The sequence below is a fragment of the Sorex araneus genome, chromosome 3, assembly GCF_027595985.1.
Source record: "Sorex araneus isolate mSorAra2 chromosome 3, mSorAra2.pri, whole genome shotgun sequence".
NCBI lineage: Eukaryota > Metazoa > Chordata > Mammalia > Eulipotyphla > Soricidae > Sorex > Sorex araneus.
In genome coordinates, this window is record NC_073304.1 from 208,630,751 (window position 1) to 208,645,846 (window position 15,096).

A 15,096-nucleotide genomic window follows, 5' to 3' on the forward strand; every position below is an offset into this window, starting at 1 on the left:
TGGGACCCCTGATACCTCACAGTATTGTAAACAAGATTTGATTTAACTTTAAAACATAATAATCGTGGTAAAGTTATCAAAAATACTCCCTAAATATTGTTCCCTTAGTGAGCGTGTGCTGTACCAATGTTATTTTTCTAGTGAGTTCAAGAATACAAAGTTCAGGGCCAGAGTGATAATACAGCAGGTAAGACACTTGCCTTGCACATAGCTGTACCAGGTTCAATTCCAGGCACCATAAATTGTCCCCTGAGCCCTGCCAGAAGGGATACCTTAGTGCAAGGCCAAGAGTAAGCCCCATGCATCAATAGATGTAGCCCCAAAACAAAACAACAACAACAACAGAGAATTCAGAATGGACAAAAGGAAATAATTCACTGGTGCATAATAGTGCTTTTGCATGCCTCTCTGGAACCCAGCCCCTTATGTCTTGCAGCTGCAGGGTGTTCCACTTGCTGAGATTCTAGAATTCTTGTCGCGCATAAATGAACTTTGGAGATTTGCCTCCAGAAACTAAAAGATAGGGCTGTTCCAACGTTAACCCTTCTGCACTTGTGATAGTTCTGTTTTTCACACTGACTTAATAGATTGGTATTCTGTTTCAATTATCAGTCTCTGAGAAGCTCGATGCAGGTCACCACCTGGCAAATGAACTCTGATTTAGAAGCTGGATTCAGAAGCTCAGACAGTGCCCAATTCCAGATGTAACACTTTTGTGACATCTCTTGGCAGCCAACAGAATCCGTAAGGGCAGCAGGAGGGTAGTTAGGATAGAGAAGGAACCAGTAAGACAATGATATGATAGGGGGGCGGAGGGGCGTGTGCGTTTATGCAATCAAGGGGACATATATAATGTGTGAGTCCAGTGCAAGGTAAACAATGATTAAGAATCTCAAGATGGGGGGTGGAGCGATAGCACAGCAAGTAGGGCATTTGCTTTGCACCTGGCCAACCTGGGTTCAATTCCCAGCATCCCATATGGTCCCCTGAGCACCGCCAGGAGTAATTCCTGAGTGCATGAGCCAGGAGTAACCCCTGTGCATCGCCGGGTGTGACCCAAAAAGAAAAAAAAAAACTTCCAAAAAAGAAGGATCTCAAGATGGATGGCCAGGCTCAGCCATAGAGCACTTGTCTTGCATGCATGAGGCAAGTACTAGGTTTTATCCCCAACATGGCAAAACATACAATGTCAAGATGGTGCTAGCAACAACATTAAGCCAAGTGTGGGGCCTGTCTGAGCATGGTAGACCCTGTGCCTAGGTCAGACGCCTATGAACTTAGCCCTATACAGAACTGCTGGGACAGGGCTGTAACTTAGGCCAGATAATGATATCAATATTCCTTTGCACGCACTTGCATTTCTGAAACCACACTGCAAGTCAAATGCAAATCTGGTTGTGGCACTCACCCACCTGAAATGACTTTATGGCCTCAAGTGGCTGTAAGATCAAGACACCGGTCCTGAGTGTGAGTACCCCCCACCCAAGTATTCTGTGATCTGAACCTACTGACCCTGCTCCCTTTGTGTCCACACTCCCTTTCAATGCTCCAGCCATGCTACCCTTGTTTCATTTCTTCTTATTTTCCAGAATAACTCTTCTGGCTTCCTTCTGCTCCGATCTTCCTCAAAGGCTGTTCTCTGAGGTTAGAAGACTCTTCCCCATCTGTCTAACCTTAGCTAAATTCTGCATGTTATTTAAATCAGACATTAAAAGTTTCTGTTCAAGCTTTCTCTGACCCTCCTAAGCCTATACTGTCCTATAACCCTCACCTTGTCCTTTATAAATGTATTATAATTATTTATTTAATATTTATAGTTATTTGCTTAATATTGTGAAGTATTGCTTAGCACAATACTTGGAACATGGAAGATATTCCAAGAATTTTAGAATTTGTTCATGAAAATAGCAGCAACAAAAACAGAAAAGATGGAGATGTGAGGCACTGGGTTTGCTCCTTTTCTTAAGTACACCCATTCTTAGGCCCACTGGTCTTATCACCCAAGTCACTCCAACTATGAATGTTTGGTATTTAAGCTTACCTTTGATATGGCTGGTCGTACTGCACGATTTTTCTAAAACTAATATTTCAACATTGTATTTCTCAATAGATTACTTTGGCTTACTAAACCAGTCACTTGGACAAGAAATTATATGGACAATCTGTTTATATACTAAACTTTAATAACTTAAAAACTGTCTCTTTATCTTCTTTCTCTCAACGCAGAGATGAATTGATGAGACACAGTTTCTGTGTCTCATTTTGTAGCTGTGGTATTAAGAGCAAGAGCTTAAGTTATTAAACCGAGCAGATTTAATCAGTGCGGCCTTGGAGAGCAGAGATTAGTGTATTTTTATTCCAGAGCCAATGTAACTATTCCAACCAACAAACCCAAACTGGTGCCATTGCCTCTTCCTAGGCTCACCTCCCAGCCAGAGAGAGACGTCATGGAGTTCTACTTGGAGATCGACCCTGTCACCTTGAACCTGATCATCCTAGTCACGAGCTACGTCATCTTGCTCCTGGTTTTTCTCATCTCCTGCGTGCTCTATGACTGCAGAGGCAAGGACCCCAGTAAGGAGTATGCCCCCGAAGCCACGCAGGAGGCTCAATCCTCCATCCATTTGGTGGTGATGCAGCCGCAAAGCACTCCGAAGACATCGTGGGGAAAGGAGTCTGGCCTTCATTTGGGGAATCCTGAGCCACTTGGGAAGAGAAGCACAATGGTGTGAAGCTGGCCGGGGATATTAGGAAGAGAGCACTAGGCAGTCTCCCTGTGGCTGCTGCTCAGCCCGTAAACAGACCTATGGAAATGGGAACTCTGCCTTCCCACCACCTTCCCTGAGGATCAAGCAACCGTTGATGGTAAGAAGCCAAAGTTCATTTTGGTTCGTTTGGTTTATAGTGTTGTTTTTTTTTCCCCAATGGGGACGGAGCACAACATCCAGTTGTGCTCAGGATTTCTCCTGACTCTGTGCTTAGGGATCATCCTGGTGGTGTTTAGGGGGCCGTATGTGGTGCCAGGAATCTGACCAGGGTCAGTCACACACAAGACAAGTGCCTTAACCCCTGTCCTACCTATCTCTCTAGCATCCCGGAGCCAAATTTCTTTGGTTAAACTCTCCAAAGGCCAAATCTCAGTAGCTCTGGCATGCAGCCAAGTTGTCTACTGATATATTACTCACAGTACTGTCTTGTGGCTTCCAGGAAAAATTAACGTTTGAGTAAGGGTTTGAAGGAGAGAGAGAGAGAGAGAGAGAGAGAGAGAGAGAGATAAAGGGGAAAGAGAGAGTGAGAGAGAGAGAGAAATGAGGAATGAGACCACCTCATCTTTATCTTACACATAGAAAATCCTTTGTTTTCCAGGCAACCATTGAATTTTTCCAAATGTAAGATGATCATTACTCCTGTGTACACATGTTCTTTGTTTCCCCATTGTGAGCCAGTACATGGAACACAATCACTGTTAAACATAGTGTAGCCTGGAGGCTACCATCAGACAGTGTCTTGCTCAGCAGCAGTATAACCAGAGGCTCCTGTTTATACCTCAGGGGTGAGTTGGGGAACTGCAGGCTGTTTGTGGTATTTAAGTGATTTAGTCATTGAAAGCACTTTAGACAGAGCTTGGCACTTAGGGTTGGCTATTACTAGTACTGATGTCATTCTTTTTAATACCACTTTTTTTAATACCCAAAAGTTGATGTTTTAATTTTTATTTTAATCTAGTAAATTTAAATAAGATTTAAATAGAGCATCACCGTGTCCAGTGGTGCTCCAGAAGATACGTGGTAGCAGGGATTGAACTGGTGGTGTCAGGCAGGTACTCACCATCAGGCTATTGTCCTGGCCCCTTAATTAAGAAGTTGAATTTTCAGAGCTCACATTCAATCAGGTCCAGTACAAAATTACTGGAGAGTCATTGCAAAATATCAAAGTCTCAGAGTTTGGTGTTCCAGTCCACGTGCCACAGTCCTCCCCACTCACACACACACACACACACACACACACACACACACACACAGACTGCTTGTTCTCTTCTTGTTTCCTTTCTTTGTTGGTAGTAACTAACACGTTTGTCTTTCTGCTCCTTCTTCTATTTCCACATTTTAAAATGATCACCATTGCATATTTATTAATCCTCCCTAATCTAAGCAAAGTATGAGTTCACCTAAAATATGACTAAATCTCTTCTTCTATTCAGGCCTTCTGGGAAAGCAAAGAGAGTTGATGATGACCCCTGTCCACTGTTCTTTGCTGCTGACAGAGAGGGAAAAACTACTCATGACTTAAATGATGAACAACAGTCATTGTAGTTGCTCTGCTACCGGAGAGAACAGATATCTACAGACACTCCAGGGCCAAGGAAACAATAGGACAGAAAGGGCTAAAGAAACGTATTCAGGATTGTAATATATTGGCCAATCGATTTCAACTAGATCTAGGCATCAAGGGCAAGATAATTTGTCTTCAAAGGACAAGACCAGAGAGACAGTACAGCAAATAAACCACTTATCTCTCCTGCAGCTGACCAGAGTTGATCCCCAGAACCACATATGGTTCCCCAAGCACGTCAGAGTGACCACAGAGTCAGGAGTGAGCCGGAAGCATAGCCAGGTCAGCCCCAATGCAATAATAATAAACAAAAGGACAAAGTGTGATGAAAGCTTGGAGTGTCAGACAGGAGATGACCTTTTTTTTCCCCTTTTAGGTGCTATGATAGCAGAGTTAAGGATAATGAGTGTTCTAACTCCAAACCCACTCCCAGTATCAGTGACCCTCCACAACTGACCCAGGAAATGATATTTTAGATAGGAGACATAACACCAGAAGGCCTGGCAATAGAAATTGTAGAATTCCACTCATTTAAAGTCTAAAAGCTTCCAGAACTATGGAAAAAAATGTAAACATTACATTTTTGTTTATCTTATGGAAAACTGAAGGGGTAGCTGGTCAATTACAGTGTGTGTGTGTGTGTGTGTGTGTGTGTGTGTGTGTGTGTGTGTGTGTTCAGGAAAAAAGTCAGTCCACCATACAAGTAATGAGTAAAATCTTAAATTATTAACACAGGTCATTTTAAGATTTTAAAGTAACATTCATTCAGCATTTATTTTATTACATAAAAATACTTTCAATTATGTTTTAATTCCTATTGGGGGCCAATTGAAGAAAAAATAGTAAAAGCCATGGAGGGTATCACTGTTTCACTCTCATCACTGTCATCCCGTTGTTCATCAATTTGCTCGTGCAGGCACCAGTAACCAGTAACCATTCGTCTTAGCCCTGAGATTTTTAGCAGCCTCTCTTTACTCGTTCTTCCCAATGGTGCCACATTAGAGGCTCTTCAGGGTCAGCAACCCTAAGTGTCTAGGGGAAGCCAAGACTCGGGTTCCAGGCCGGGGCTTTTCATTCCTGATGGTGTCTCTGCTGTCACACATTGCTCACGCTGAACTTGTCCCCTGCCTGGGCACCACTTGTCCCAGGGAGCATCTGAAGAGAAAGAGGACTGTCTGCAGCCCCTGGGGAAGAGAGAGCATGGACCCTCTCTCTATCTCTTCTTGAAACAACTTGACGAAGGGGTTAAGAAAATATGTGGTTATACCTCACTTCTGCTTTACTTCTTGTTACTTTGGAAACTTTCAAACATAGAGTAAAAGAGGAAAATATAAAAAGCTTCCTATACACTGCCCCATGTACCTGTCACCCAATGAAAATCATTGCCATTGTGAGGCTAATCTTGAGGATTCCACTTCCACCTCCCCTAAGGTCATTTTTAAGTGAGCCTGGGCATTTAGCATTTCATTTATAAATAGCCAGAAAGGCCGAAGAGATGAAGACAATCTCCTCTCTCCTTTCTCTCTCTATCCCTCTCTTTCTCTCTCTATCCCTCTCTTTCTCTCTCCCCCTCTCTCTCTTTCTCTCTCTCTCACACACACACATACACACACATAAAGAAAAAAACCTGCCATTTTTGCCCTCCTAAGATATAAAAGGTACCCCTTAATTCTCATTAAATTTAGACTAAGTGTTTAGATTCACTTATCTCCTGAGTGTTTTGAGATTAGTTTGCTTGCTGAATTAGGGTAAAAATTAAGTTCATATAGATCAATTTTTTTTATGCTAGCAAATGGGAGGAAGCCAGCCAAGAATGAACAGCGTTTCCCCAAGACTACTTGGCCTCAACTTTGGAACTGAAAGTCCCATTATTCCTATTTTCCTAATTAGACCCCTCCTGAGCTTCCTGTAACACTATCTTTACCTGCTTAATTTTGAAACGTCATGATTTAACTTTTTTTCTTAATAAAGCAAAAAAAAAAAAAAACCTCTTTGTTTCCCAAAGGAATTCTTGGTTACCAGCTGGGAGGTTCTAACTAGGGACTTAGAACGCTAGTGAACTCAGAAGGTCTTCTAACATGCAAATACTGCCTGGCTTTTGTTTTGTTAAGGGATTTGAAATTCCTTATTTTCCTTAAAGATTCATTATTCTCCCTTCCAGCGCAGTGTTTATTAAGGCAAATGCACTAGCCTTGTTGCCCCAATTTGGAAGATAGCTGTGGGAAGGATATAAACAAAAGTTTTCCAGGCCAGGGAAGAGTAGAGTGAAGGCAGATTTACCACGTCTCTGCAAAATACCAGATACGTCTTCTTCATATCTCATAACTCCTCATCTTTCCTATGAGAGAGACACAGTGAAGATGTATTTTAAAATACAGAAATGGAAACTCCAGGAAGAGCAAGGCCATACCCAAGGCCTTGTGGGAGGAAGGATTCAAACTCAGTTCTTGACATGTTCCTTCAGCTAATTTTTCACAGCTCTTAAAGAACAGAAGCAGTCTCTCTCCTTTTACATCTAAGAAGCTGCTAGATAAAATTGTGTTAACTTATCCAGTGAATGGTCTTTCCAATTTTCTCCTCTCTGAGTGAGATGACCTTAATTCCCATCAGAAAAAAAAGTACTAAAAATTGGCCAGAACATTATTTTATCTGCTGATGACCCAGAAGACACAGGGATTGTCCTATGCCCTTTAGCAATACTATAAAACTATTTAAAAAATTAAACAAGAACTCCTTATTTCAATTCCTCCTTCTTATCACCAAGTCTCTTTTTGAGTTTAGTTTAAAACAGGAAAATTAAAAGATCCAAAACCAAACCTCCCTCTGTCACTACTGGCTCTTATCCCTTGAATGGGTCACTAAGCTTCCTTTTTCCTCAATTAAAAAATGGGAATCGTGTGTGTTGCTGAGCCTTACATTAATATAGGTAAAGAAAGTATCTAGATTTTCTCAACACAGAAGTCACTATTATTCTATCAACAAATAACGTGAAAATAAGTAGGGAGGCTTCCCCATTGTGTAGGTTCAGATGCAAGAGATTGCTCAGGAAGGTTCAGATGCACCTATGACAATTTGAGAAGACTGATACAGAGGATGGACAGTGGAAGCTGGAGAATGGGTACAGGAGCTGAATTGTGTCTCCCCTGAGCCCACAACCAAAACAAACAAACGAAAAAAAAAGACTCTTAGAAGTGTGTGTCTTAACTGCCTTAGGACGTGCCCTTGTTTTGAAATGGGCTCATTACTTGGTATAATGTGTAATGGGGAGTTGCACTGCCGTAGAGAGTCCTTGATCCTATCTGACTGGTTGTTCTCCGGAAAGGGGGCCTCTACTCGCAGACACAGCACAAGGAGACTGCCATGTGAAGACGGGAGTTATGCAACCTCCTTGCACAAACAACAGGAGGTAGGAGAGAAGCTGCACCACATTCTGTGCTGTCAGAGGGAGCTGGGCCCTGCCCACACCTTGATCTCACACTTCCACTTCTTTCCCCCAGAGCTAAAAGGCAAACAGCCTGTTAGTGAAGCCACTTCTTTGACGGGATTTGGTTGGGCGAGCCCCCACGAATGCACTCCATCGTTAAAGGAAATGGTTGGTGGCTCTCAGGGGATGCTTCGCCAGTCAAGGTCTCTCCGGGTCAACAACAAGATTCTCTTAGCTGTGATGTTGTGCCGTGCGGGGGCTGTGGGTAGCAGCTTCAAGGCTCAACTTGCTCGGTGTTACCTAGGAAATAGACCCTGCACAAAGCAGGGTGGCCATGTGCTGGATTTTTAAAGGAAGACAGAATTAGAATGTAGGGAAAATGACTTTGGGAAGAAAATGTGTTGGTGGTTTTGCTAGATGGAATGGAAAGGATAATTGAGAGGAACAAAAGTGAGAAACTGTTTTATAAAGAGAAGCAAGGGACAAGTCACAAAGAAAACATGTCATGGAGTCCACATGCAAACCTCCTGGAATGAAGTAAAGAAAACTCAAAACTAACGTTAGCAGTGTTTTCCCAAGTGAGTAATACTTACCCACTGCAAAGGACACTTGAACCATCCAGGGGGTTGATAGTAGTCTCTGATGCATTGAGGGATGGGGTTGCTCATTTGCTCTCTTCAAGAAGGTTTTGTTCTCTTCAAGAATGCTTCCAGGAAGCATTGAGTGGGTTATTTTCTGAAAAGGTAAGTAGTAGGTGAAATCATTTTGGGAACCTCTGAACTAGAGCATCTTTATTCCTCTGCATAACCCTTGGATACTTCAAACCTCACTTAATAAGTGCCACACACACTTTTTTTTATCTGCCTAGAGATGTGTAAGGGGATAGGGGGAGAAACAAAGGCATACAAATAATTATTCTAGTTGCAGAGACAAAGGGAGATTCTGACTGTGAGATCGTAAGATGGTCTTACATCAACTTTTCAGTTGACTTAAATGGAATGAGCAGAAGTCAGAAATTTTAACTCAGCCCTGAGTTTCTTCCTGTGGTTCCATAGCTGCCCACAATCTGTACAAACAGCAGAGAGATTTAGCAAGCTGCACGCAAACAGGTCACACTTGTGATTTCTCACTCCCTGGCTTTACTTCCAGGGAGTTCCAAATAACACAGTCCTCTTGGTTAGCACAATCCTCTTGATTAGGGCAAAAGTCCTTGAGAATTGGAGGGCAGACAGTTAAGTGTTGCTCAAGAGTATCAAGAACAGCCTCTTTGTCATTACTTCACCTTTGCTGAGAACACCAGGGGTTGAGATAGGGAAAGTCAGAGAGCATTTATTATCTACTGTGTGGTAATAGTTCACTTCAACTCTGACCTCCTTTCATCTCCGTGTTCCAGATAAGGGTTCTGGATTAAGAAAGATCCCAGCCATTGCACATCCTCCCCCAACTGAGTGGGAAGTCACACTGCACATATTTATTACTTTTTTTCAAGGGCTTCTCTGTTCCCAATCGTTATTCAGTTAAACAGCAGCCATATGCTGGGCCCTGCTGCTCCTCTGATTGGCACATCACCAGCTGGTGGCCTCAGCTGCAATCTCACGTTGACAGGCGTGCAAGGCCTAGACACTAGGAGGGCTGGACCTAGCCTGGAAGGGTGACAAGGAGCAAGGGAGAGAGAGATACGGTCTGAGCGCACAAAGACATCATAGTGCTCGGTGGAAACGTGGCAGTGGAATTTGGAATCTACATTTGTCAAAATTAATGAAGTCATTCTTATCAAGGGCGGTTATCGGTGAAAAGCTGTTTGCTTTTGGAAGCATAAGAAAAACAAATAGGATAGAATCTTCTAGAAGAAAGCTGAAGGAAGGAGGAAGGCAGGAAGAAACCTGTTCTTGGGAGGAAAATCAGAAGACCCAAAGATCCAAACAAGGAATTGATGGTTTTTGTGTGTTTTGTTTAGTGGCAGCAAGTCTCAATTTGACAACCTTCGAATCAAGAATGTCTGCCTACCACTGTATCATTGTCATCCGTTGTTCATCGATTTGCTCAAGCGGGCACCAGTAATGTCTCCATTTGTCCTAGCCCTGAGATTTTAGCAGTCTCTCTTTACTCGTCCTTCCCAATGGTGTCACATTGGAGACCCTTTCAGGGTGAGGGGAATGAGACTCATCATTGTTATTGTTTTTGGCATATCGAATATGCCACGGGGAGTTTGCCAGGCTCTGCCATGCAGGTATGGGACTATATGGTGCCAGAAGTTGTACCTGGATCTTCTGCATGTGATGCATAGATTCAGTCTTTTGACCTATTCCCCTGGCACTGAGAAAACGTTTTTGGGAATTCTGTGCCACATTCAGGGATTACTCCTAGCTCAGTGCCTGGTGTCAGGCCTGCTGGTGCTCAGGAACTGAACCAAGTTAACCATATGCAAGGAAATTAACCTAAATTTCCTATACTCTCATTTTTACATTTATTTCATCATATTTATCCTTTTTGGTTTTTTGTGAAGAAGTTCTGTTTGAGAATAAAACAGTAGTACAGTGGGTAGGGCATTTCCTCAAACATGGTAGACCTGGGTTCAATCCCTAGCACCACAGATGGTCCCCTGCCAGGAATGATCCCTGAACAAAGAGCCAAAAGCAAGTCCTGAGCATTATTGGTGTCTCCTTCCCACCAAAAAAAAAAAAAAAAAATGGATGAGTTCTGTTTATACAGTGATTTGTGTAAACATGTCTGTGAAAGAATCCAATCGATTAGGTCAGGGGGTGTTATTGTAGTTCTAATTGTTTGTACCCCTCGTCTAGGTCATTAATGCAGGTGAATCAATATCTATTGTGAGGTGCACTGCAAGTCATTGGCTATCCAAATGAATTGCTTAAGTTTGTGAATGGCTTGCCTATTTTTAGACACCGGAGGAAGGTTACTGCCATCACAATATTATTCTCGCTGCTGCAGGCTCTAATGTTGGTAGACGGAAATGTTGGTAGATGGGAATGCAGTGACTGTGGGCATTGTGTCTGCCTACTAACCACTCATCTGCATGAACTGCCTCCTGCGTGCTGGTCTCATGCCAGGCACAGGGAATATCATTACCCTATATGAGTGATAAGAGTTTTTTGTCTTTGTGAAGCTTGCCACATAGCAGGAAAAAAAAGTATACAATCTGCTTTGCATATTTCATCTGAAACTTCATACAACCCAAAAACACTTCAAAATTTCCCAATTTCACTTTCAACATCAAAAACTCTAAAGTCTTTGAACCAGTAGCTTTCAAATCCCTCTCTGTCTGAATTCCTAGCAGTGAAAATATCTTAGTACTTACCTGTGTCTGTGTAAATACATATGCATATATATTTATACATTATCTCACAATGTCACAATGGAGATGTTACTGGTGCCCGCTCGAGCTAATCGATGAGCGACGGGACGACAGTGACAGTGATATAACCGCACATACATGCATGTATTTATTAAGTGCACGCGCCTTCTATGGATCTTTCTGCCTCTGCCTGTGCTTAGCCACCATTCCGATTTTGTCTCTGTGTAAAGAGAATTCCTTGTTTCACTTCCTACCTCTTATCACCAGGTTTTGTTCTGGATACATTGGCATGAGAACCTTGCCAAAGAGCTTGATATAGGGGCTGAGGTACTTTTTTTAATAAGAAGGAATAATTTTCAAGTTTGAGTTCGATTTTTAAAAATATTGCTAAGAATGTTTTGGCAGAATTTCTTGATGACTTTTTTTTGATAAGCAAAACTAAGATCTGTTGGCTTTGAGTTCTCTCTCTCTCTCGCTCTCTCTTTTTCCTGGTTGAATCTTATGTTTCTGCAATGAATGAGTGAATATTTTCAGTATCTATTTTAACTTCCCATAGAACACACTAAAGTCTAAATACACCAGAAAATCTTCGTCCTTTGGTGATGGCATTATTGGAAAAGAGGAAGAAGACTTTTTCACATCAGTTGTTGAAGAGAAGATACTATGGCATGGAACAAACACCCTGGCGCTCAGTAGCTAGGAAATGGATGGCTTTCAACCTAAGCATGGAAGCCGAGGGGAAATGCCAGAGAGTCTTGTCATAAACAAAGCTGCCAAAATGCTACCCAGGTGGTCACTGTGCCTCTCCACAGGCACAGAGGAGGGGAGCAGAGAGGACAGGATTGTCAGAGGCCAGTCAGTCCCCTACTTCTCTACCCACTCTGGTCATACCCACCCCACCCCCAACACACACAACACACACAGACTATCCTAACTTTCTCTCTCCTTCCAAGACTTTTGTCTCTGGGACCACCCCTACTGACCCACTAGGAAAGCATCTGTAGCTTCCTCGTGAGCTTGAACTGCCAACACCTTTGTGTCACTAGATTCTATGCTGATCACTTCTCATTACTTGTTCTCCATTTTGCCTTGGAACAGCAGCTGGGGGTGAGCATGGGTGAAATATGCAGCCAGATAGGGGGCCCCTTGGCAATAAATTTCAGGAAGCCATAAAACCAAGATGTGATCTTTAAAAAAGAAACAGAAAAAAAATTCTCTGATAAGCCTTTGAAGAAAGAGGACCACCAGAACTCAAAGTCCTTTTACCATAAACACACCCCAGCAATGAACTCTTATCTGAAAACTCCGTGCCAGGGCCGCTTGGGAGAGGCTTATAAAATCAGCCTTGCAAGAGCAAGCACTACATGCTCCCATTTGGGTTCAGCCTGCCTCTGCCTGAATGTGTCACTCACTCTATTTCAACAAAATGTCTTTGCTTCACTATTCTTCTTCAGAAATTCTTTTCTGGGTGAACAAACAAAGAACTTAGGAAGCCTGGGTAGAAAGGAGGGCCAATGTTCTCCTTTTCCTACAAAGAGCATAACCTTGCCTTAGCCTGACATCCATGGCTCCCTCCCCTCAAACCTGGATGATAGGGACAAATTCCCATGCTGCGTGGACCAAAAAGGCAACAACTTGATGCTTGCTTCTGGGGGCTGGCAGAAGGGGAGTATTTATGCCAAGCAGGAGCTTGTGCATGCAGACTTGTCCAAATGCTGAACTCCTGAGAGCTTCAGGGTCATGGTGGGGGCCCACCAGGAGAGTAGTAACGTGTGCTCTACTGGGGCTAACTCTAAATGCCTGCTCTGTGGCTCCTCATTCATCCCAAGGGCAACAGGACTAGACTTCAGCTTTAATTCAATCCAAGTCACCAGCTTCCTAGGAGGTATCACACCCACCCTCTCCTCTACAAAAAATTATTAAACCTTGAAGTTAATTAACAACTTTTCAAGGCTGTTTTAGCTCAAGCCATTTTGACCTTGTATCTTTACCTTTTTTGACCTTTCCTCTCTTCCCACCCTGGTATTTTAGCATAAAGCAATCAGGAGAAAAAAAGGATTTGCTTTTCGGAAAAGAAAACAAAAAAACAAAAGCCTGCCTCTGGTGGGGGAATTCATAGCGTTGCTCAGGGAGCTGCAAAAGGAGGCTAAACAGAGAATGCATGTACATATCCCATTTTCTAACATGTTTTCCATCTGACATTTCAAGTAACTATACCCACGTTGGTGCTTCTTTAAGTCAAAGTCTGTTTTGCACTGTCTGGAGGAGCATAAACCATAAAAAATGGTCTCAGATCAGTCATATGGTGATGCATTGATTTTCTAGTTGCTGGGATATATTAGCAAACTTATTGTCCCCAAATGTAGAAATAATGAACTTAACACTGTGTGTGGAACATGGACAATGTGAAACAGATTAGATTTATTGAAACCTCAGAAACCATCCTTAATTTTTAGTAGAACATTCCTTTTATTTTCATCCTAAGTGGATTTCAATTACCTTTTTTTCCCCCAAAATATTTTCCTTTTAAGATGATAATAGTAGTTTTAAAGTTTTTTTCTTTTAAAGTGGGCATATAAATTAGATACTATGACTAGTAAACATTACAAAATTGCAGTAGCTACAACATGGTAGGGAATTTTTTCTTTCTCCTGCAGCCTAAAGTTGAAAGGAAAGTGAGTTAAACTGGTACATGGGCTCCAAGATGCCCCCAGAACCCCTGTCACTTTTACTTCTGCCCCATCACTTATTTCATGATTTCTTGCCTAAGTCTTCACATTACACAATGGTCACTGCAGCTGAGCTCCAAGCAGGAAGAAGGAACTCATTGCAAAATGATCACCTTATATCTGAATTCCAGACAGAAAGAACTGAGTAAGAGGGAAAGGGCATGCAGGTATATGCCAGTAAAGTCACATAGGAACCTCGCTCAACATCAATTTGTGTTTCATTGGCTAGAACTTATCAAATGTCTATCTCCATCTACGAGAAATCCTATAAGATGGGGATGTTTTCTGGATGCATTGACATTCCCCTCACAAATTTGGGTTTCATTAGGAAGCAAAGAATAGAGAATGAACTTAGGGTAGGCAGCTGCACTAATAGGATTGTTTTATCTTTTAAAATTAACAGGTGATCACCAAGAAAAATTTGAGAAACAGAAAAGATAAAGAAAAGGATGATGTTAGTTTTTAACTATCCAAAGAGGTTTTCAGTAGAACTTAGTAGGAGTGAATTTAAAGTCTTTGTAGTATATGTTTATGATTATCCCAGAAATGCCTATTCATTGGCACTTGAGAAATTTTGAGAAAATATTACAATTTACAAAGAAAACTAGATTCACCTATAGTCTCATTACCTAGAGATAATCACCATTCGTTTGCATTTTCAGTTGCTATGTATGTATAGTTTAACATTTATAATCCCAGATACATATACAAATCAGTACTTTTATTTTCCATTTTAAATAATGTCAGTGAATGGACCCTACCAAGTCAACCCTGAACCCTTCCAAGGAGTATTGTAAATCACAGTTCCAAAGCTGCTTGGAAGAGAGTAAAAGTAGGAGAGAATGAATAGCAACCTCTAGTTTTTCTCCTGTCTGCTTCTGAGAGACCAGACAGCCAATTTGGCTCATTTATCACCCTCACTCTAAGGCTGCATCATATGCTCTCCTTTCTGTATTTTTCCATTTTAAAAAATGTCGAGTATACATGCCAGAGTTAAAATGCTGCTTCAGAAAACATGAACTGACATGCCCAGATTCACAGAGGAAGATTTTGCTCTGACATCTGAGGATGTGAGCGTTGGATAGGGCCCTTGTGGCTTACCTGCCCAAACTGCTAATGCAACCACCATTTGCATTAAGCTCGAAAGGAAAGATACCTTGCTCGGGTCATGCAGTCAATACCAGAACCCATGCCTTTGAATGCTTCACTGGTGATTTTCCACTCCATTCAAGAGCTTGTGATGCCACTAGTGGGGAGCCATCAAAAATGTTGTGACTCCCACAAAAACACACTGT

General features: G+C 42.1%; 1 protein-coding gene across 1 annotated transcript; it reads left to right on the forward strand.

Annotated features, from left to right (window-relative positions):
• Positions 1–2,447: 2,447 nt before the first annotated feature.
• SMIM36 (small integral membrane protein 36) lies at positions 2,448–2,732 on the forward strand. Its single transcript, XM_055130155.1, has one exon. The coding sequence runs from the start codon at positions 2,448–2,450 to the stop codon at positions 2,730–2,732; it is 285 nt and encodes a 94-aa protein (XP_054986130.1).
• Positions 2,733–15,096: the final 12,364 nt, after the last annotated feature.